Source organism: Dama dama, chromosome 14 (assembly GCF_033118175.1).
Source record: "Dama dama isolate Ldn47 chromosome 14, ASM3311817v1, whole genome shotgun sequence".
Lineage (NCBI taxonomy): Eukaryota > Metazoa > Chordata > Mammalia > Artiodactyla > Cervidae > Dama > Dama dama.
The window spans coordinates 65,361,971-65,385,838 of NC_083694.1; the positions used below are offsets into that span (position 1 = coordinate 65,361,971).

The window sequence follows — 23,868 nt, forward strand, 5'->3', positions numbered from 1 at the left end:
TGATGAAAACTGGGACTCTCTAAAAACACCCTTATCCCCCACATAGACAGTAAATTCTGTGTGCAGTTTCAGAGTCTCACCATGGACTACATGAAGGCTTGGATAGCTCTCTGGAGTTTATGAAATCAGCATCATCTGAACAGCATCCATCTCCAGAGGTCTCTGTTCTCTGACCTCTAAAAGATGGTCATTGATTTTTATTTCCCTTGTAATTCATCTTTAGAAAGAAGCCTCATGCTTTTCATATTACTTTGTAAAGCATTATAAAATAGCATATATTCCAAACATTTTGCAAATAAAAAAAGAACAGAAAAGGAAATTAAAATTGTCTTGGCTTCACTAACCAGAAATAGAAAATATTTTTGTTCTGCCATAATTCTTATATATTTGATACATAGGTTGGCTGTATCATCTTTGCTGCTCTCGGGCTTTCTCTACCTGCGGCAGTCTGGGTGCTACTCTTCATTGCAATGCGCAGGCTTCTCTTCGTGGCGGCTTCTCTTTTTGCAGAGCACAGGCTCTGGGTGCACGGGCTTCAGTAGCTGCAGCACCGGGCTCAGTAGTTGCAGCTCGAGGGCTCCAAAGTGATGGCTCAGTAGTTGTGGCGCACTAGCTTCGCTGCTCCTCGGCATGTGGAATCTTCCGGGACCAGGGATTGAATGTGTCTCCTGCACTGGGAGGCGGGTTCTTATCCACTGTACCATCAAGAAAGTCCCTGTTCTACTGTAATTCTTAACCCATTTTGTCTACTTTCCCCTCTTCTCCCTCTCTCATCTATCAGGTCATCTAGAATATGTGGTAAATAAGAATAACCATCCTCATTTTTTTCAACTTTTCATGTAGACAATCCAATTCTCCACCCCCTATCAGACGCCAGCCCACCTGGAGCCGGTCCTCCCTGGTATGTATGACATCTTCAGTTATCAAGTCCTCTGACCGCTGGGGTTCACATGTCCTTCTGTGGTTGATTTTGAGGGGAGGGGTGGCCAGGGCATCATGACCACGTGAGATCTGGTGAGAACGCAGAAGGACATCAGTCAGTCTGCTCTGCGGGTGGGGTGTGCACACCCATGGCCATCACTTCTCTAAATGTGACCCCAGGTTCACCCCTGGGAGTCTTATTCTAGGCTGATGAGATCTTAGTCCTTCAGCATGCAGCTTACTGTGTGTGTGGTTTTTTTTCCCACTTGCTTTATCACTGTTCCTGATTTTTGTACATTTAGATATGTCATCAGTTATAATCTCTGCAAATTCTTTTCTAATCACTGCCATAGTTTAATAAACTAGTCAGAAAATGACTACTTGAAGGAAATATTGAAGGAATCTAGTTGATGGTCTCAGGTAGAATATTTAGTGGGGAAGAAAATTAAGGTTAATTAATTTTCTAATTTTACAGTCAACAGAATTTGAGTTGAGGTACTTTTCTACCTACCATTAGCCTTACAAAAAAACACAAAAAACTGCTCTCCTCTTATAAATAAGGAAACAACTTATTGTCATGTGAATAAGGAAATAACTTATTCTAGGTTATGATTTATTTTACACAAAATCAAAATAAACAGATGGCCTTTAAATGTCTGTAGGTGAAGAGTTCCTTTGAATTGATGGGATAATAAAATTTTTCTTTATACACGATATATATCCTATAGGACATCTTTAACCTGTCATTTAAAAGGAACTATTTAAGGAATTTTTTTTTTTTTTTCTGGAAAATGCATTCACATGAATTCTTAGAATTCTAGAGTTTGGTCATCTTATCATCACTTAATAATTCCTGAGAACCCATGTAAATACTATTAATTCTCTGTGTCAATGCACGATCTTTCACAGAAAGTCCTTGGAGATGTAGTGGGTTGCTTTGGGCTTCTCCCCTGAAGCAGCAACGGATTTCCTCCTGGCATTGTTTTCTTTATTCTTCTCCTTTGTTGGTATTATTTCCCTTTTCCCTTCCTTAGAGGCCACACATCTTTACTAGTGAGATAAATGTTCACTTGTGTCCATGAAATGCCAGGGGAAGCAGAGTGTTTCAGGGCTATCTTGTGATTTGATCGCATCCTGATTATCTGGAGAAGATGCGGAGGCTTTCCTGTTTCATTCGGATGCAGATAATCTGCAGGAAGCCAGGTTCCTGGCTTCTCCCTTTCCTCTGCCCTTTAGGATTAAACCATGTCAGCAAGCGTTTCTTGGGATGAGTGAGAGTAAAACTAGATAACGTCGCCTTTGCCTTTCCCAGCTGATAACCAGGGTTCCCGGTGGTGGTTTTTCTCTTGCTCTTCTGACTACTATACTGTGGCATCTAATTTGTTGTTGTCTTAGCAGATCTGGAAAGAAAAAGCATAATACGTGGAAATATATAAAGAGATAGAATAAATAATGCAATCCTGAAATGGTATTTGGAAGATTACTGTTATTACCTCTCACTTGTATTGCTTATACACTTATGTTGGCTCATAAACAGTGACTGACTTGTAGGATTTTTCTTTTTGAAAAGCTTAAAGCAAGAGAAGGCAGGGTGAGCCAACTTTGCCTTGCTGTGTATTTCTATTATCTTGTATGAATCCTTCCCTGCTGGCTTTTTTTTTGTTTTTTTGTCTTTTTTTGTTGACATGAAAACTGGCTATCCAGTCATGGAAAAAAATGAGTTGAATTAGCTGTTACCAAAAAGCAGAAAAATATTTTTAAACTGCTAGTCAAAGACCAGCCAAAGAGAGATTTGGGAATGTTTAGAAGAACTGATACCCTTAAGTGCTGTATTAGATTGGTTTTAATTCTTTATTTCTTTTCCTCTTTAATTTTTGGATTTCTGGTCATTATATCTTCTTTATTTGCTCTTTTGATACGTAAACATTATTTGCAGAAAAGGAAATAGTAGATGAGTTATCAACACAGGTTCATACTGCCCCGTGTTCTTCAGTCTAGGGATACTAAGAAAGTGTGACCCCTGCTGGCTGTGTGTGGTTTTTTGGCTTGATCTCAACTTCTGTCCCAAAGCAGTAACATTTAAACCAATGTCTATAAGACAAACTTAAAGATAATCAAATAGAAATATAAGAGACCATCTGGTTTGGTGGTTTACAGGCTTAAAGTGTCTTTTTTAGCATTACAAGTCTTTCTTCAAACATATTTTTACTTGGAACCCAATATCTAAATAAAATGGATCATGTTGGAAGGAGGAGACTGATTTGATTGACAGGAAGCTGAGACCTCCTGAGATTAAATGACTTCCTCTAGACCACATGAGCAACTAACCATGTTTCCTTTGTCAGCTCCCCAAATAGCAAAATTGTCTAAGCATTTTGGTGTTTTCTCTAAGAGTTTTACCCTCCCCTGCAACACGCGATTATTCAGATTGAGTGTAAATGGCCATGTTTGAGTCTTACGGCAATTAGTCTTCACTGAAAGGGTAGATGATTGCATCTGTTAGGTTCACTGCAAGACCTTTCCACATGTGGTTCTGCAAGCGGGGGAGGTCAATAAGTGGTCTTGGGAATTGCACACTTACTGTTATGGGTCCCATTTCAGATTTTATATACGTTTGCAAGTGGGCCCAGCTTAACACTCCCCCACCCCTATTTGAGGTTGTTGTAGCAATGCGAACTTGGGTCACAGGTACAGCTATGCCGATAGATACAAGCTTGTGGCTCTAGGAGGGACCCAGTTTTGAATAGAAGGAAACAGACTTCCCCTGGACTCTGCTTATGTTTTAGGTGGAACATCATAATATGCATGTTCTGAGTTATTCCTTTGAAGAACAGCACTGGGAGCTTTGCAAGGGTGTTAGAAAGTAGGCTATAATGAAGTCCCTTCATGCTGATTGTGGCCTCTTTCTCACATTGAACCAGCCTCCCTGTTCCCCGATTGGTGTGTCTCCAGTCCGAGGCTTGGTGATGAGATGAGGGTGCAGATGCGCAGAGGAGGGTGGGCTGAGGGGGAGGGCAGAGAAGCCCTCGCGTGCCTCCTTGCAGGGATGAGCGTGGGGCCCGTCGTGCGCTCAGGCCGGAGCTCGGAGCGCTCCGGCGCGGGGCCTCCCACGTGCGCTGTGTTCTCTGTTTCAGCCCCGGCAGCAGCCCTACATCCTGCCTCCCATGCACGTCCAGTGCGGCGAACACTACTCGGAAACACACACTTCTCAAGGTAACGCTGGCTTGCTGCTGTCCCTTCTTAAGACCTGAATTTGAGTACTGGGGATCAGTGCTGAGATTATTTTGTTTTAGGTGACAGCGATACTTTTATTTTACCTTTGTCCTAGTCTGAATGGCAGCAGTTTGGGTTTTGTGAGAGTCACGGAATACCATTTACCCCTGAGACAAAAACTTCCCCAGAATTGTGTGTGGAAGGAGTTGGGGGAGGACAGAAGGCGAGTTCCTTTCTCTTCCTCCTCATCCTCGAAAGTGAGTTAGAGAATAGAGTGACATCTCAGCCCAGCAGAAGACTCTTCACCTTCCTTGCCAGGGTCAGAGAGCTTGTAACAGTCAGCCAGGTTTTCATGGTGACAGAGAACACAGGCGTCCAGAATAATTGAAAGAAACACACACATAATCCCAGTCCCTCATTTTAGCTCTGCCTCTCCCCCAGTCTCTTTCTCAGTGCACTTGTTAAACTGTTTCATTCCTAGAATCTCTGAACACTCCCCTGCAAAATGTATGAAAAAAAAAAACCCGTTTCAATAATAATGGTCTAACGATGAGCATTTATAGAGCAATTCTTTTCCTTAAGCACTGTTCTAAGTACCTGCCCTGCATTGTCTCATTTCATCCTCAAAATAAACCTAGGAGATAGGTACTATTGATGTCGTTATTTCCATTTGCTATAGAAACTGGGATACAGAAAGGGTATTGGAGGAGCTTGGATATGAAAATCAGTGTCTTAACTCTGGAGCCGGTGCTCCGTGATCATGTCAGTAACTGCATCTTAGAAAACAGATGGGATTAAACACTGGATGTTGACAGTGGGGTAAAGGGTAATTCATTTCTGTGTTATCGTATGCTAGCTCTTCTCAATCTTTGCACTGTCAAAGTGTGAGCCTGGAAACTAAGATCATCAAGATGAGGTAAGCAGACTAGCAAAAGTTACCCTGCTTCTATGGGAAGGCACCAGACCCCATTAGAGGTGGATAAATGCAGTGTGTGTCTCTCCTAGTTTTCCTTGCTTCTATCATTTCATTTTGTCTATGTTCCCACCTCTCCTCTTTAGGCAGCCAAGTATTTTCAGTCACATTTTCTGTTTTTTAACCCTTTCTGCCTTTGAATTCCTCTACTCTGCTCATGCTTAAATTTACAGTGTACAAACAAATATATTTTGCCCACAGAAAAATGTGTTTGTAAGAGCTTGCCTCGAAAGGGTGTGTGTGTGTGTGCGTGTGTGTTAAAGGAACACTGGATGCATAGAATGGTCCTGACTTTAGAAATCCACTTTTTATCTCTTTGTTATTGTTGTTCAATCGCTAAGTTGTGTCTGACTCTTTGTGACCGCATGGACTGTATGTAGCACACCAGGCCTCCCTGTCCTTCACTATCTTTTATCTCTTTAGGTACCTGTTGAAAGTATTAATAATTTTAATGTGAAATTGACCTTGGTGATGAAACCAAGTCTAGAGGCGGGTTTTAGACAGGGGTAAAATTATGCTCCTGGGTCTTATTTTGCCTTCCACTGGTTGCTGATCAGAACGAAGTAGCCATGCCTGCTGACGTCCTGACTGTGTTACTTGCCTTCTGTCTTGAATAATGCTCGGCCGTCCCTTGTATACAGGGAGTTTTTCCATTGCAGTCAAGGAAGATCAGCTCCAAGAACTGCAGGTTCTTCACTTCCTGGCCCAAATATCCAGTTCTGTCACTGAGCCCTGCATAAGAGGGACGAGTCTCCCTGTGTGAGGACCGTTGTTGGTACCTCAGGCCAAATCAAGAACTTAACCCAGCTGACAACAGTTCCATATGTACCTAGCTTCATTTGTTTAGATTCACTTTTTCTTTATAGTGTGCTTTAAAATATTCTTTCAGTATGTTGGCATCTTGCCCAAGAAATTGCTGGTTTTTTCTATGGCCTATGTGGGTGGAGACCATGGGATTTCCCTTTTTATGACTTATGTGAGTTAAAAATGACCCCCATGAATGTGAGGACCAACTCAATGGAAGCAGGATGGTGTGGAGGTTCATGGGCCTCTGTTTGACTTCTTGCAGACAGCATCTTCCATGGGAATGAAGAAGCCTTGTATTGCAATTCACACAACAGCCTGGACTTAAGTTATTTAAATGGCACCATCACCAATGGCGGCAGCGTGTGTAGCGTTCACAGCGTCAACTCCCTCAGCTGCTCCCAAAGCTTCATCCAGGCCTCTCCCGTCTCCTCCAACCTCAGCATCCCCGGGAGTGACATCATGCGGGCGGACTACATCCCCAGCCACCGGCATAGCGCCATCATCGTACCATCCTACCGGCCCACGCCCGATTACGAGACGGTCATGCGGCAGATGAAGAGGGGCATCGTGCACACGGACAGCCAGAGCCAGTCCCTGCGAAACCTCAACATCATCAACACCCACGCCTACAACCAGCCAGAGGACCTGGTGTACAGCCAGCCTGAGATGCGGGAGAGGCACCCCTACACGATCCCTTACGGGCCCCAGGGGGGCTACGTGAACAAACTGGTCTGCCCGTCAGACCAGCTCAACCCCACGAACACCACAGTGCCGAGCCAACCGGGGGGAGCCATTGCCATCTCCCACACGGTGAGCACCCCGGAGCTGGCCAACATGCAGCTGCAGGGCGCCCATAGCTACAACGCGGCCCACGTGCTCAGAAACTATCTCTTCCGGCCGCCGCCCCCCTACCCCCGGCCCCGGCCGGCCACCAGCACGCCGGACCTGGCCAGCCACCGGCACAAGTACGTCAGCGGCAGCAGCCCCGACCTGGTGACCCGCAAGGTTCAGCTGTCCGTGAAGACCTTCCAGGAGGACAGCTCCCCGGTGGTGCACCAGTCTCTGCAGGAGGTGAGCGAGCCCCTCACGGCCACCAAGCACCATGGCGCCGTGCACAAACGTCACAGCCTGGAGGCGATGAGCAGCATCGTGAGGGGCATGGAAGCCATGACCCTAAAGTCGCTCAACATCCCCATGGCCCGCCGCAACACCCTCCGGGAGCCGGGGCCTCCCGAGGAGGGCCCTGGCAGCCACGAGGTCCCCCAGCTCCCCCAGTACCACCACAAGAAGACTTTCTCGGATGCCACCATGCTGATCCACAGCAGCGAGAGCGAGGAGGAGGAAGAGGAGGCTCCTGACCCGGTGCCCCAGATCCCCGTGCTCCGGGAGAAGGTGGAGTACAGTGCCCAGCTACAGGCCGCCTTGGCCCGGATTCCAAACAAGCCCCCACCAGAGTACCCCGGGCCCCGGAAAAGCATGAGCAACGGGGCGCTGCGGCAGGACCAGGCGTGCCTGCCTCCTGCTGTGGCCCGGGCCAGGCTGCTGCGGCACGGGCCCGCCAAGGCCATCAGCGTCTCCCGGGCCGACCAGCTGGCCGTCAACGGGGCCTCTCTCGGGCCATCCATCTCGGAGCCCGACCTGACGAGCGTGAAGGAGCGGGTCAAGAAAGAGCCTGTCAAGGAGAGACCTGTGTCCGAGATGTTTTCCCTGGAGGACAGCATTATAGAAAGAGAGATGATGATTCGGGTAAGTGGCCGCCTCTCCCGGGGGCATCTTTGGAGGGACGGTTAAAGGGGCTGGTCCCCCATCCCGGCCCCCACCCCAGAGCACCCTTCCTGCTCCTTTTGGGTGATTCAGGCACACCTCCCTCCTCTGGGCAGGGAAGAAAGCGCGAGGCTTATCAGGGAACCTGGGAGGATTTAAACATGTGATAGGATTTAAAAGTCACTTGCATTTTAAACAGGTAGGGTTTCGTTTCACAAAACTTTGTTTTTTGCTCCTTCCATTCTCATTCATGGCTTCTCATAGGCCTGCTTGGGGCAAAATGCTGTGACAAAGTTAGGATCTTACAGGTATGTGGTATTGAGATCAGTGTCTGAGCCAGCATTTTGGTGAATATATTCAGGGTCAGATTTCCCATTGCCTGAGCTGCCAGGAGCTCACCTTCCTCCATCTCCTGGCATTTTGTTTTTTTCTGGGGAAAGCAGTTTTTCCCCAGTTAAATATTAAAAGAGCTGCCTCCCTTCAAAGCACAGCTTTCTGTGTAGATCTGGATGTCAGGATTGCTCATCAGTGTTGACCATGATGTGTCCAGTTCATTTTCAGATCTTCTTTCAATAGATGGTCAGCACAAATTTACGAAAATTACAGTAAACTCAGAAGCATACAGTTGAGTTTGAATTCACCATTGAGCTTACTCCATCAAGAACTCACACATTCATACACTCAGCACACACACGTGTAACATTTGATGATGGCTAATATTAGATGTAAGTCATTCTTCTTCAGTATGTTTCTTCTGGAAGCTTAGGTATGTTGCCAGAGCAAAAATATACAGTAAGAGTTGCATACCTAGAGCAACAAAGTGAATTACATCTTACTAATGAGAAAATTGCTGGATTGTATTTGCTACTTTACAAAATGTTTTATAATACCATTGCTACTCCTCCTGGAGCTGTTTACTCCCTTAAAAAAAAAAAATCCTCTCATTTATAAACTACTCAAACCCAGATGGACTTCTCCTCTGCATGTACCACATCTGGGTGATAAGGTAGCCAGCACTTCTTTTAGGAACTCCAGCGCAGTTGTAACTTATATTTTGCTTTGGGAGAATTCATCAGACTTTCTTCATGTATAAGTCTCCCCAATTCTGCAGTGGGAATCAACTTGTAAAGAATAGTAAAGAGCCAAAGTTTTAAGAAAGCCAAGTCCCTCGGTTTAGGAATCTAATCCATAGCAACGTTCCGGCTTTAGACAAACCTCAAGAACATTCTCAGCCTCACAGCTTTAGCCATCCATGGAGTATTGCTAGGAATTTGGTACAGGCATAACTTTTTCCACTTTTCGCAAACCTGGAGGGAAATTGTGAAAGATGTGCTTGTGCCTGTGGCAAATAAAACTGTTTGGCTGGGGGATGGAATGAAGTGCGGGGGTGGGTGCCTTGGGGAGAGCTTTCCACGTTTGGGAAAAATAATCATTGGTAGAAAGGGAGTTTCAGCACTTCTGGGCCTCAGGCCCCTTTCACACAACTCAGCATCAAGAACTCATCAGTGCAAGCATTCGGTGTTGCCATTTCCCTTGCTGACTGGCTGTTTATTACCACCTACATGGTTGCCTAGCCTCACTTTGGTTGTATTCATCCCCTTGTTACCTGTATTAAACAAAAGCCTGGAGCTGATGCTTATGGCCCTGATTCCTCACATAGAGCTTCATGCATTATCACAGAGCAAACAAAGGCCTTTCTCACTGTTCATCCACGTGTCCTCCCATCCCATCCACTGGGTAACAGTGAATAGCCGATTTTACCTCTTAACTAGTTCAGTAACATCATTACCCCAGCCCTATGTCATTTTCCCTAATTTTTTTTTAAAGTGTACCTTTTTTTAAAAAAATTGTTTTTTGGCCACACTGCAGAGCATGTGGGATCTTAGTCCTTGATCAAGGATTGAATTGTGCCCCCCCACATTTTAAGGAGAAAGTCTTAAGTACTGGACCGCTAGGGAAATCCCTTCCCTGATTTTTCCCCAAATCCTACATACTTGTGAGCTCAAGGGCAGCCACCCTTGGTGGTTGTCCCGACCTCAGAGGAGGACTCGGAGGGTCTTCAGTGAGCCAGGCAAGATGGTGACCTGAGCCCTAGCACTGGAGCTTGGGATGGGTCTCCCTGGTCTTTCTGAAGAAACTCACCCCCACGTCTCAGGTGCTTTACTCTGGTCCCCATCATGGGTAGATTTTGCCTGGCTTGTTAGGCATAGCTAAGAGAAGGCTCTCAAGGCCTTCCTAGAAGAGAAAACCAAATAGGAACTGGAAGCAGACAGCTATGGTGAGAATTTGCCCTGCAGGCAACCCTCTCTCTCCCTTTCTGGAGTTGCTTGTCCGCTTGATGGATCATTCAGGCCTGTGGTGTGGATAGCGCCTCCCGCATGCCTCCTGCTGCTGCTTTGAAGGCATTTCACTGTCTGCAGTTAAATCTTTGAATTCATTATTTTTGATCTCTGTTAATAAGCGGATAGGATAAATGAGGAGGAGCTAAGAGAAATAGTTTATCATTGGGGTTTCAGTGTTCCCTGGGTAGTAATCCCTTCCCAAGAAAGACAAGTGAGTTGCTTTTTGTTTTGGGTCGCCTTATGGTGCAGGTGGGAAGGAAGCAGAAGGACTGTCAGAAGGATCTGAGGACCATTTACCAAAAAAAAAAAGAATCATTGCTTTCTCAAAATTTTGCAGAGGACTGAAACATTCTCAACTAAAAGAGATAACAGCAGGCAGGGAGGAAATTCTCCCTTAGAAAAACAAACTAGTAAGTACGTAAACCAACAAAACTCCCCAAATTTAAATCCTGAATGTTCAAAGTCTGCCCAGGGTTGAGAAACCAGGATCATTTTTAAGAGTAGAATATGTTTTGGCCCTTTCTCACTTTCCCACAGTTAATCCTCCTCTGAGATGCTCCTTTGGTTTATCTGATGGGTTAGCCCTGTCACGGGACCCAGCACCTTACTGACAGCATCAGTCACAAAGGCCAGGGCTCCACGCTTCTTTTTTTTAATTGAAGTATAGTAGATTTGCAGTGTGTTTCCTGGTGGCTCAGGTGGTAAAGAATCCGCCTGCAATGCAGGAGATCTGGGTTCGATCCCTGGGGCAGGAAGATCCCCTGAAGAAGGGAATGGCTACCCAATCCAATATTCTTGCCTGGAGAATCCAATGAACAGAGGAGCCTGGCAGGCTACAGTCCATGGGATCAGAAAGAGTTGGACACGACTGAATCAACACACACAATCTATCCTCTACCAATACCATAGCTCCACAAGACACTTCTCTAGGAAGTAAATTTCTAAAGGACAGACTAAGAACAAAATACCTGAAGGTTTGAAAACAAAACAAAACACGGAGTGAGATTACTCCTCCTTCTGTGGCAACCAAAGGGACCTGCAAACTGTGGATGAAAATTGTAAACTCTGTAAAACTCATCTGTTTCTGTGCTTTATAGAGTCCCTCTGTCCTTTTGTCTTCTAAGACAAAACTGTTGGGTGGAAAATGCTCCTGTTTTGCCTGAAGTGATAAACTGGAGATTGGTTCACACCCCAGTCATCTTAGAGAAAGTGGGGAAGCACAGCTGTAGGCAAAATAACAGGGGCCCAACAGTTTCAGAGTGTCTGTGCAGGTGAGCACAGAGAGGAGTCACGAAGTCACAAGCAAGGGCCGAGTGAGGCCTGCGTGGCCCCCAGATCGTGCTCTCCCAGGGTGTAGTCACAGCCAGTGGGGCCCCGCTGTGGTCACTGGGAGCCATGGCGTCCATTCCTGCGAGTCTTCTGGGTAAAGCATGAAGGGTTCTGCCGGGGGGTCATCTCAGGTGGTTCCAGGCTATGGTATTAGCGCGTGTGTTAAACTACATCAGCTCTGTTTCTGGGAATAATATCCCAGGGGCCAGAGAGATTCAATATAGAGTTAACACCTCAGTCCTAGCCCCTCTGAGTGGGAACTTGGGAAGGAAGTTTTTTCTCTACCTCTGTATGTATCCATCCTCTTATCAATGGGACAGTTTTTCTGCTATATCCTTCTGCTTCTCTATATATTCATTCTACTGATTTTTGAGAGTTTGATGTTGAAATTCCAATTAAAAATCTTTAATTTTGCCACTTAAAAAAATAACGGTAATATATAGTGGAACTATATATAACCTAGTTCTGTGTTTTCCACGTTTCCTATAAATGTGTTATCAGACTTTCATAATTTAAAAAATAAAAATCTAAAAAAAGGACGCAGCAGTTTTTATAAGCTTTTTACCATTTAATCTGCATAAAAGGTCCATCGTTGTGACTGGCTCTGATTATTCATGAATCTCTGTTTCTCTTTTCTTTGTCCTGTCTTCCTTCAGTGCTGTCTTCCTAAGGTGACTCATGCATGCTCTTTTTGTGAGCCCTATGGCAGGGTGTATTTGTGTAGAGTCTCTGCTCTTGTCTATTTGTTTCTTTACTGCATTTTTAAAGAAACGCTCGGGAGGCCCAGCGGAGCCGGCTTCCTCGGGCGCAGTGGGAATGAAGGGGAAGGCTGTGTTTGAATTTGCCCTGCTAATGGTAATTGTCTGCATTCCTTGGCTGGGGAGTTATAGATTTGGGGAGATTAAAACACATTCCAGCATTCTCCTGGTATTACAAACAATGAGAACATGCCTTTTCTTGCCGCAAGAATCTAGAAAAGCAGAAGATGGCAGGCCTGGAGGCGCAGAAGAGGCCACTGATGTTGGCAGCCTTGAACGGACTCTCAGTTGCCCGGGGCTCAGGGCGGGAGGAGAGTCGCGTCGATGCCACCCGAGTTCCCGTGGACGAGAGGGTAAGCGCTGGGCTCTTCAAACGCGTGACTCATTCTCTGTGGTCTTAGGATTCTGATGCTCTCTCCTCGCCCAGACACGCCAGCACGAAGGTGTGTTTGACGAATTCATTCTCCAGCTTGAAGATGAGCACGACCTGGGTTGTGCTGCATTAGACTGGATTAGACTGATCCAAATATCTCTTGTTTCTTGGTCAGGTTGGTTCAGTGATGACGCCTAGAGACACCAGCCCTGGCCTCCTGTCTGTGTGGCCTCAGTCAACCCACATTTCTCTGGGCCTGGTTTTTTGTTTTGCAGAGTGAAGAGGTTAAGCCCTTGCCCTAGTGCTCAACTTCTGTGATTTTTGTGAACAAGTACCCTTTATTAGGGAGGAATTATTTTACCCAAGCACTTATAGAATTCTTTAATATGCTGGCCCCTTGCTAGGAGCGTCCCAGGTGGCGCTAGTGGTAAAGAATCTGCCTGCCAATGCAGGAGATGCTAGAGATGCAGGTTTGATCCCTGGGTGGGGAAGATCCCCTGGAGTAGGAAGTGGCAACCCACTCCATTATTCTTGCCTGGAAAATTCCATGGACTGAGGATCCCGATGAGCTATAGTCCATGGGACTGCGAAGAGTCGGACATGACTGAGCAGCTGGGCACATGCTTGGCTATAGAGTATGACTGATATATAATTGTTAGGGTAATGCATTGTGAGAACTTTGGTTCTGAAAAGCAAAGAAAGTTGCATGGTAGTGTTTCAGAGGTGAACAAACACGTTCCTGTAGTCCCTGAAATTGCTGTCAGGTTAAAAAACAGGTTGTGTAAATGTAATAGAGTGCCAGTAAGATTAGGGTTTTAGGTTTTGCCGGCATATATGAAGTATTAGCATGCTCTGAGATCCAGAAGTGTCTTACTTTTTTTTTTTTTGCCACACCACATGGCATATTCCCTGACCAGGGATAAAAAACTATGACCCCTGCATTTGAAGCATAGAGTCTTAACCACTGGACCCCCAGGGAGGTTCCTAGAAGGGTCTTTTGAGGCATCATTTAATCCAGTTATTACCATGTTATTGTAATTAGTATTTTGGTCATGGGAAAAATAAAAGAGGGGGGTGTCTAATCCACATGACTAGAGAACTGTGGGTCAAGTATCACCTTAAAATTTAGCTAAAAACAATTACATAAGTGGAGAAAAGGATTTTTTTGATAACTAAGGTTTAAAAATCTCCTTATCACTAAAACTTGAAGCAGCAGGTGGCTTAGTGGTAAAGAATCCTCCTGCCGATTCAGGAGACATGGGTTGAATCCCTGGGTTGGAAGATCCCCTGGAGGAGGAAATGGCAGCCCACTCCAGTATTCTTGCCTGGGAAATCCCATGGACAGAGGAGCCTGGCGGGCTACAGTCCATGGGGCCACAAAGAGTTGGACACAGCTGAGCGACAGAGCATGCATACACGTTAATAACAAAATGCTAATTTTGAATTTCAGCTCTTGCCTAGTCTGGCAGATTTGTGCTGTTTAAGGTATGAGCGAGGAGGCAATTGGTTATTAGACAAGAGAAATGTGCAATACGGTGAATGAATGAGACCGAATAATCAAGTTTTGATTGTCCATCTTGAAACTACTGATTAACACCCTTGCTGTAAATATTTTGAGAAATCTGGTGGTTTTGTCAGTGTTTGGATCAGATTATTCAGAGAGCTGAAGATCACCTTCTGTTGCAGTTCAGAACCCTGAAGAAGAAGCTCGAAGAGGGAATGGTGTTCACAGAATACGAGCAAATTCCAAAGAAAAAGGCAAATGGCATTTTCAGCACAGCGGCTCTGCCAGAAAATGCTGAGCGCAGCCGAATCCGCGAGGTGGTTCCCTATGAGGAGAACCGCGTAGAGCTAATACCAACCAAAGAAAATAACACAGGCTACATTAACGCCTCCCACATCAGGGTAAGAAGGGGGGTGTGTTGGGAAGGCTGGTCGAAGATTGCTGGGTTAACGGTAAAAAGGCAGGAGGAGCAAACAGACAGGCTGCCACTGCGCAACTTGGCTGGTCCCCAAACCCCGAGGGAGTGTTTTTGAACTCTCGGAGTTTTTCTTAGTCAACTCGAAGGCCATGCCTAACGCCGCAGAGAGAAGGAAGCCCAGTGGCCCCAGGGAAAACCTCAGGTCAGCTATTTCTGAAGCTTGATTGTGTCGGAGGATTTAATTTTTTCTTGTCTCTGTAAGGGGTAACTTTTCAGGAAACTCACAGGTCAAGCTGAGGGTTGTCCCTTTCAGTTTGTGATTTGCAGGCGATGGAGGCTGTGGAAGTTACAGGCGCTGTATTTCTGTCACTGGAGTTTTTATGATGGTCAAGAGTGACAGAGAGTTGTCATTGCTCACTTGTGATACTGGTTATGCATTTTATAGCTGAAGTCCCAACTTTGTATAATATTCACAAGAGTGGACTAATTTAACCATCAACCATAATGGTGACGTTGATAGTGAATTTTACAAGGTTTGCCAACATTATTCAACGTATTTGAGTCATTACATTTTTGTTAACTAGTTCAGATACTCCAAATCTTCATATCTCAGTATTTTATAGACTTCAAAGTTAGTCAGCTTAACTTTACTTCAGTTAGAATTTAGAGTTATAGATACATATGTGGATGCAAACAAGTTTTCCCTAAACAGTTTAATTTCACCAGGGCCCCTAATGACAGAGCATATTTGTTTAGAATGTCACCATTTGCCCTGGCCTCCAAACTAGGGGAATTATTTGTATACTAATGTGAATTGTATCGGGGTAACTCTTACAACTGTTATAGGATGGTTTTCAACAATACCAGGTTCACATTAGTAGTCTGTTGTGGTCAATAACTTTAGAAACCTACCTCTGGCATTATTTCCTTTCTTCATTGAAATTTTCAACTGTAGCCAAATCATAGGTAGGTTCCTTTGAGCCTCTAAAATACAGCCAGTTGTTGGCCTGTGTATCAGTTCAAACAGCTTTGATGCAGAATGTGGAAACTGTACCACTGTTGGTATGGTGTTTTTGTTCACTGAGCATAGAGAACCACATATTTTTCTATTGGAATATAATTGCTTTATAATGTGTGAGTTTCTGCTGTATAACACTGTGAATCAGCCATATGTGTACATATATCCCCTCTCTCTTGAGCCACCCTCCCATTCCACTCTTCTAGGTCATCATAGAGTTGTTTTTTTTTTTTTAATGTCAGAAAGTCCTGTCCAAAGAAATAGGATGGCATAACTCTCATGGATCATAATTGTGTATTTTACTCATATTTTTGAGAGTGAAAACTCTCAAAACAATAATAATGCAATAAAAAACAATGAATAAAAAAAAAAAAACAATGAATAAACTAAAACAATTAAAAAAAAAAAAAAAAGAGCCCCATAGAACTCTGAAGGAAGCTGACAGTGGTGAGTTTCCTGGGCTGAATTTAGATAACAAAACAATGACTGAAAAAATGGACTCAAAGATGCGGATCGCACAGCTGCTTCTTGCTAGAGTATCTCTGAAAATCTTCCACAGCTGTAATATACTATCTTCTTTTGGCCAAATCACCCTCCCGTTTTCCATCTACCCTCTGGAAAAAGCTGTGAGTCTGCATGGGCTGTGCCCATCGGGCGTTGTTAACAGAAACGTGCCTTCCTCCATATTCTCTGAGGCCCACATTTCATCTTGTGGATCTGGGTTAGACATGGGTGCGTTTAATAGACCCAGAGAGCTTGCAAGAACTTGTCCTTGTTTTTTGGAATATAGTTGTATATCTTGCCAGTGTTTCCTCCCTGGATTCCAAGCAGCCATTAACACAGAACAGAGATTTGTTTGCTCCAGAGGTGAAATCACATCTGTGAAACCTACCTCAGTAGCATTGGCGGTTGTGTTTTTAATGCAGCTTTTAATACCCTCCTGTCAATACTTGGGAATATGCTGAAAGGCCCCAGGCAGCAGCATACTCTGGAAGTATTTATGGCTCCTATATGTTGGGTGCCAGAGAGGATAATGTTTAAAAGCATGATTCCACAGATAAGCCAAATTCCTAGCCAGCCAGCAAATACATGAGTGTCATCTCCCACCAGTACTCAGAAAATGGATTTTGCTTGCCAGCATTGACCTAAGCATGTCTTGTGTAACGAGATAACAACTGACATGGTTTTTGTTTGAATCAAGTTAGTATATAGTTTCATAAAACAAATGAGAGAAAAAGTTGCAAACAGTGATCACTCCATTACCCCTAAAGCTATCTTGAGATCCACACCAGTGAATGTGTAAGGAAGCCTGACTTGGCAATATCAAGGCACAGGAATGAAGGGATACCCAGAAAGAGTCCCTCCAAAGGCCCCTGTTTCCCCGTGCTGGCATCACCTCCCACACTTGGGGCGTGCCTTTTTATTGATAAGTCTCCACTGCTGATATTTATCGCTGCAGAATTATCCTCCAAATGTGGGCTTTAAAAATATTCACAACCTAAAAGTTGAGAGTTATGCTTTATTTGGTGGGGATTTTTCAGGATTTAAAGCCAAGGAGACAGCATCTCAAGTGAACCTGAGAGAATTGCTCCCCGGGGGCGAGGGGAAGAGCTAGGTAGGTTATATAGAAGTTTTGCAACAAAGGGCGGGTAGTCAAACATCAGAAGATTATTATTTTTTTCAGATTATTGTTAATTAAAGAAAACCGTATAACCCAAGTTAAGGAATTTAGCACTTCTCTGTGTATGGGAAGATGCAAGAGTCTGGGCTCACTGAAATCATTCCTTTGATACGCACCTCAGCTATCTGGGGCCAGCATGGTCTTTTCACTGCCTGAGCTCCCTGGGGGCTCACCGTGGGGAGTGGCTGCCAGAGGGCAGGTGTTCTTTCCTTCCTGGGTCCCCTCAGGGCTCACCAGCTCACCATCCGTGCTGGTGGTGACGGTGATATCCTTTGTTTCTTGATATGGCAGGAAGTACTCCATTTCTCACTAAGGTCACCCTGAGCTGTTGTAGGGTGATGATTTTATTATCCAAAACCATCTCAGGATTCCAGAGTTCAGTTGGACACTATGATACTGCAAAAGGGGAAGGTGGTGATGAAATATCAAGTACTGTTGGCTTCTGTGCATTCATAACACCTTTCCTGTGTAAGGCACAGAGCAGCAGGTACAACAGAGGTTTACACACACTTCCTATCAGGGCAGTGGTAGAAGGACATTGTTATTCCAAAGGGGTGTTATGCCATGGTAGACTTTTCTATTATTTAAAAGGATGCCACAGAGTACTGTTTCTCAGACCATGAACCACAATATGGTAGTGGAGTATGAAACCAATTTAGTAAAAAAGAGTTTGTGGGTTTTTTTTTTTTTTTTTGGCTTTTTATTTTTCATGGATAGACTATAAAAAGGAGAAAAGAATGGTAGTTATCAATACATTGCATATTGGAAACATAACTATTATATCTGTAAAAATTGTTAGATTATACACATATATATTCATATAATATTATACATGTGGATATATGTGTGTGTGTGTGTGTGTGTGTGTATGTGTGTGTTTTTAATATGCACTGATTTGTACATAATTACTGTGGGTTGAAGACCAAAACCCATGAGGTATATTTTGATAAGCTTGAGTGACATAATGTTTTCATGTGAAACTGTGTCGCTAGCCACTCCTGGTCTCAGGGCTGTTGATAATGGCACTAGCACAGTGGACCTAAAAATGTTATCCAGGGTTTTCAGGTGGCTGCAAAAGGACCTGTGGTCAGCATGGAATTCTGTCCTGGATTTGGGGTTCATTCTCTGATGGCTTCCCTTGGCTTCCAGGTGGTGGTCGGTGGGGCAGAATGGCACTACATTGCCACTCAGGGGCCCCTGCCACACACATGCCACGACTTCTGGCAGATGGTGTGGGAGCAGGGAGCGAACGTGATTGCCATGGTCACTGCAGAGGAGGTAAGCGGAATGGGCACCCCGCCATCTGTCCCCGGGGGAGGGAGTGGCCGGAAGGTGAGCTTTGTGTCGGGACTCCACTGCGCTGTCCTCTTTCCAGCATCGCTTCTCTGCAAATCCTTTTCTCTCTGACGCGCATCTCTTTTCTCTCCTTATTTCTATATAGGTTTGTTTTGTTAAGATGATTTATTGTTAGGTCCCATTTTGATCCAGCTTTTAACTCTTTTCCTTGAATCGCCATGTACTACAATTAAACAAACAAACAAACAAACAAAAAAGAACCAGACTTCAGTCCAGCCAGCTCACTTTTGTTGTGCCTAACAAAGCAATGGTCTTTCCATTGGAGTCTGAGAACTTTGGGGGAGCTCCTAGTAACTCGGCGTATATTCCCACACCCAGGGCATGGCAGCTCACATGCTCTCCTGTTTATCAGCTGAAAAAAGACCAGAAGCTGTTATTTCTGTAGAGGAGGCCTCTATTCTTTGAGGAGAGAGAAAAAAAAACCTTTTTCTTCCTTTGCCAAGTCAAACATAGTTTTTCCATTGTAACTGAAGAAGTCTATGTGGTGTTGCCAAAACTGGCATATACCCCCAGTCCATCTAGCAATTCACTCAGAGCCTGTTGTCTTTAGGGAAAGATGTTTTGTGTTTCTTCTCTTGTCACAGTCTAAATTTTTTTTGTTTTAAACCACTTCCTTTGGTTCCCTCCATTAAATTTTACCTTATGTTTTGAAGTCATTTAAGGGTTAGGCTTCATCTGGGTGTTTGGGTTTTTTTTTTTTTAACCATGTATCACATGCTTCCCTGGTGGTTCAGATAGTAAAGAATCCGCCTGCCCTGTCGGAGACCTGGGTTCGATTCCTGGGTTGGGAAGATCCCTGGAGGGAGGGCACGCAATCCACTCCAGTATTCTTACCTGGAGAATCCCATGGACAGAGAAGCCTGGCAGGCTACAATTCATGGGGTCGCAAAGAGTCAGACATGACTGACTGACTAAGCACATCACAGCATGTTATTGTATACCCATTTCCTAACAAGTTTTAAAGGATAGGAAACAGAAAGAAGTGAAAAACGAGTCATATTCCTTTTATTGACTCTTCTGAGCAGATGCTTTCCAGAACAGCCCATTAGAAGGTAGTGATGAAAGGACTTTGGGCCCTTTCAGGCCAGCTGTATTTCTCTAGGCTGACCTTCTGTCCCCTCAGGGAGTAAATGCTCCTTAAAGCCTCTAGTTTTATCACCCTATTGAATTACATCCCTAGAAGGGATTCATTCCATTGAAAACAATGTCCTTGCCCTCTGTGCTGACCCCAGGCTGGGACTAGGTGGTAAACACAGCAGGTATGATCCTTGTCCCCAGGGAGCTTACATCCTAGTGGGATTTACCATGAAAAGGGAATCAGTAAAGTCAGCTCAGATAGTGGTGAGTGCTGTGAAACCAGTAATGGGCTGGAGGGTGACTGCGGGGCTACTTTAGGTTAGATGGCAGCCCAGGGCCCTCAGGAGGCTGCATTTGAGCTGAAACTTGAGTGACAGGAAGCCTTAGGAACAAAGTCCAGTGATCTCTGAAGCAGCCAGAGGCTTACAGTCTCTTGGAATCTGCAATTGATGTAGGTTGCTGGTGCTGAGTCGTGTTGGACTCTTTGCAACCCCAAGGACTGTAGTCCCCCAGGTGCCTCTGTCCATGGGATTTCCCAGGCAAGAATACTGGAGCAGGTTGCCATTTCCTTCTCCAAGTTGATGTGGGTACTCAGCAAGTTATGTAAAGGCCTCCAGTAAATGCTCTTTCACAGGATGGTTCAATAAAAGAGGCAGGTGTGCTTCAAATTTAAGAAGACTCAATTCAACCAAGAGAGTCAGGGCAGGACTACATGGGTCCCTGAAGACATGTTGCTTTGTGAGCAGACCAACCACCACTTGCGGCTCACTCCCCCCTGCCCTGTATGCTGGGCCTCTCCCCTCTCTCTCCACCCACTTCCTGCCCTAGGTACCCTTCTTTATTTTTATTTTTAAAAATTTTTCATTAAAAAAATTTTTTTTGGCCGCACCATGTGTCATGAAGGATCTTAGTTCCCGGACCAGGGATCAGACCTGTGCCTCCTGCATTGAAAGCACCGAGTCTTAACCACTGGACCACCAGGAAAGTCCCCTGGGTCCCCTTGTAAGCCACCAGCTCATCCACCCCCGCTCCCACCCCTGTGATGTCAAAATTCTGCAAAACTTTAAAACAGAACCTGTTTTTGTAAGTGGCTGAGAATGCATATCCCCAGAAAAGATGATAAAATTAAAGAGAGAGCAAACAGGGGTAGAGTCAGTTTTCCCCTCTGCTTCAGTTGCAATGGGACTAAAACAAATGAATCAGGATGGGGGGAAAAAAGGAGATTGACACCAGATGATGGAGGCAGTGTCCCTGGTTGGTGGGGATAACAGAGAGTAGTACCTGGGGTCAGGCATATGAAATGAGAAGCATGACCTAGAATGGGAGCTTCCCAGGTGGCCTAGTGGTAAAGAATCCACCTGACAGTTCAGGAGACATAGGAGCCGTGGGTTCAATCCCTGGGTCAGGAAGATCCCCTGGAGAAGGGCATGGCAACCCACTCCAATATTCTTGCCTGGAGAATCCCATGGACAGAAGAGCCTGGCAGGCTACGGCCCATAGGGTCACAAAGAGTTGGACATGACTGAAGTGACTTAGAATGATGACTGAGATCTCTCACTCCTCTGCTTAAGGTCACTTCATCACCTTCGGATGGCTTCCCACTGTCCATGGCATCAAATCCCTACTCCCTGCCGTGGACCACAAGGCCTTTCTAACTAGCCTCCTCTCTGCCATCCACACTGAAGGCTTCCTGCACTTCTCACAGTACCTAGTGTGTTCTCATCTCTGGCTCATCCTTACTCTGGCTCCTCTCTCTAACATTCAGCTGCAGCCGGGTTGGGAATCTTTACATTTTTCTGTTGATACAACTGCATGGTACATCTTATTACTGGCCTTAGCTAAAATGTGTGAAATCTGCTCTGTAGGAGGCACTGCATGATGTTACTGAGTCAGTGACTTAGAAGTCATTCAGGTTGTCTGCGGTCCTCAGATTTTAAAACTAAGAGGATAAGAGCTTCCCTTGACTCCTGTCCAATTTTGTTTCTCTGTGTGATTCAGGAAGGCGGACGAACCAAGAGCCACCGATACTGGCCCAAACTGGGTTCCAAGCACAGCTCAGCCACCTATGGCAAGTTCAAGGTCACCACAAAGTTCCGAACAGATTCCGGTTGCTATGCAACCACAGGCTTGAAGGTCAAGCACCTTCTGTCCGGGCAAGAAAGGACCGTGTGGCATTTGCAATATACTGACTGGCCAGACCACGGCTGCCCAGAGGATGTCCAAGGATTTCTGTGTAAGTTTTTGCTTGTCAGTTGGAGTTTTACCAACAGCGTATATGATCTTATCAGTTGGAGGTAAAGAGAAAAGAGAGGATACTTTCTCTTAGGTGGTGAAAGTATTGTAGCATTGAAGTATATAGTACTTTAGATAGTATGTGTAGAGCAGAGAAGATTAATACTTATATTCTCTTTACCATTGATGCAGTGAGCTAAAGGTAAACTAATTGGTTCTACCTTGATTTAGACCTTCAGTACCTATCCTGATACACATCACATCCTTGAACCTTGGAAACATTATGCTAAATAAAATAAGCCAGATACAAAAGGATAAATGCTGTGTGATTCCACTCATGTTGAGTTTCCCAGAATAGGCAACTTCATAGAGATAGTATAATAGAGGTTATCAGGAGCTAGGGGGAAGAGGAATAGGAAATTATAGTTTGATAGATACAAAGTTTCTGTTTGGGACCACAGAAAAGGTCTATAAATGGATAGTGGTGATGTTTGCAGAACACTGATTATACTTACTGTCACTGTATACTTAATGTTATGTACTTTTAGAATGATTAAAATGGTACATTTTATGTTATGCATTAAATATATTTTACCACAATAAAAAAAAACACAGAGCAATAAAGTAAAGGAAAAAAAAAGACTTTAAAAATTTCTCAGGAAGATTTATATCTCAGAAGCCCTGCATTTCCTCCAGCAGTAAATCCCCATCAGTAGTTTCTCATACCTATGATTAAAGATAGGTGGCTAACTAATAGAGAATTATTGAAATATACCTGTAGTGTTTGAAACTGTCATTTTCAAATTCATTCATTTATGTATATTTTTCAAGTTATGATCATCTTAGAAACAAATTCATCCAGATTGTCTGCAGTAGCTATTTGAAAGGCCAACAACTGGGTGTGTGTCCACCACGTGCCAGACACTGAATCAGGCTCTTAGCACGCAGAGATGAAACAGTCTTTGTTTTAAAGGCTCTCTCAGTCTTCTGATGAAGGCAGGCCAGTGATCACAGGCCGGGGTGAGCTCTGATGCTTCTGGTGCTGGCTGTAGCACACTCTTTCCTTTCCACAGACTTTCCTAAACATCCTGCACTTGTGGGAAAGCCCACTGCTGCCTCCTTCCATCTAGAAAGGAGGCCCGAGGGTGCCCTGCAGATTATTGATTATATACCTGCTGAGTTGTTGATTCACCGGCTGGCAGAGGACCCCTGACCACCACAAAGGGAGGATGTTGAATGTCAAAACCTTGATTTTCATTTTGATAACTCATTTAGAATAGGAGGGGTGGGGAAGAGAAGCGAGAATAAGTTTTCAAAAACCTAAAAGTACGATTTCACAAGTCCAACTAGAAAGATTATGATGCGGGTATTTCATTTCCCATTGATGTGCTGATGGTTCTTGAGGAGTTGGACACTGAAAGTAAGAAAGATGATTGGACTCAGAGGACCTAGAACAAGATCTAGAGTGGGTTAGTGGTTTGCCTGAGGCCCGACAGTTACCTATAGCCCAAAATATTAATAAGGAGCATGGTGACCTCTGCAGAATTTTCTTTCTTTGTAACAGTGTGCTTTTTATTCTTTTTTGGTAATCTTTTGCTAATTGCTATTAGAAGCAAGACTTAGAAATTGGAAGCAATAAAAGTAAATCCATCAGATGATTGACTAACAGCTTTGATAAAAGATTGAGTTTATAAGATGGCTAAAATCACAATCAAATCTTTTAAATCTGAGCCAGTTTAAGAAAGGTGAATCTAAATTACTGAAAAAAAAAATAGAGAAAAATTTTAAATAGTATGAATTAATTTGCCTTTCTAAGAAACTCAGGACCAGTGTGCTGAGCAGGGTCTTAGAAATGATGGCTCTTTAGGTCATTAAGAATTTTAAGAGATTTTTGTTTGTGTTTAAATTAGATTGCCTGGATGCAGAGGAACTGGGTCAAACTGTGTTCCAGCATCCAGAGGTCTTCACTGAGTTACAGCTCAAGAAACTTTATTAATATGATTGCTGGAGAAAGAATTCATTGAAATCTAATTTCTCTGTGTTTCATGACATTCCATTTGATAGTGGCATCTGTTTTATTGATCAATATTCTTTTCACTTCT

At 44.3% G+C, this 23,868-nt stretch overlaps 1 protein-coding gene across 1 annotated transcript in view; it reads left to right on the forward strand.

Annotated features, from left to right (window-relative positions):
- PTPN14 (protein tyrosine phosphatase non-receptor type 14) overlaps nucleotides 1-23,868 on the forward strand; it is a 112,696-nt gene that overhangs the window by 74,977 nt on the left and 13,851 nt on the right. The window contains exons 10-16 of the mRNA XM_061160955.1: nucleotides 844-901; nucleotides 4,056-4,134; nucleotides 6,177-7,660; nucleotides 12,317-12,460; nucleotides 14,167-14,385; nucleotides 18,251-18,379; nucleotides 21,533-21,767. Of these exons, the coding sequence (XP_061016938.1) occupies nucleotides 844-901; nucleotides 4,056-4,134; nucleotides 6,177-7,660; nucleotides 12,317-12,460; nucleotides 14,167-14,385; nucleotides 18,251-18,379; nucleotides 21,533-21,767 (2,348 nt within the window). The remainder of the gene's footprint in view (nucleotides 1-843; nucleotides 902-4,055; nucleotides 4,135-6,176; nucleotides 7,661-12,316; nucleotides 12,461-14,166; nucleotides 14,386-18,250; nucleotides 18,380-21,532; nucleotides 21,768-23,868) is intronic.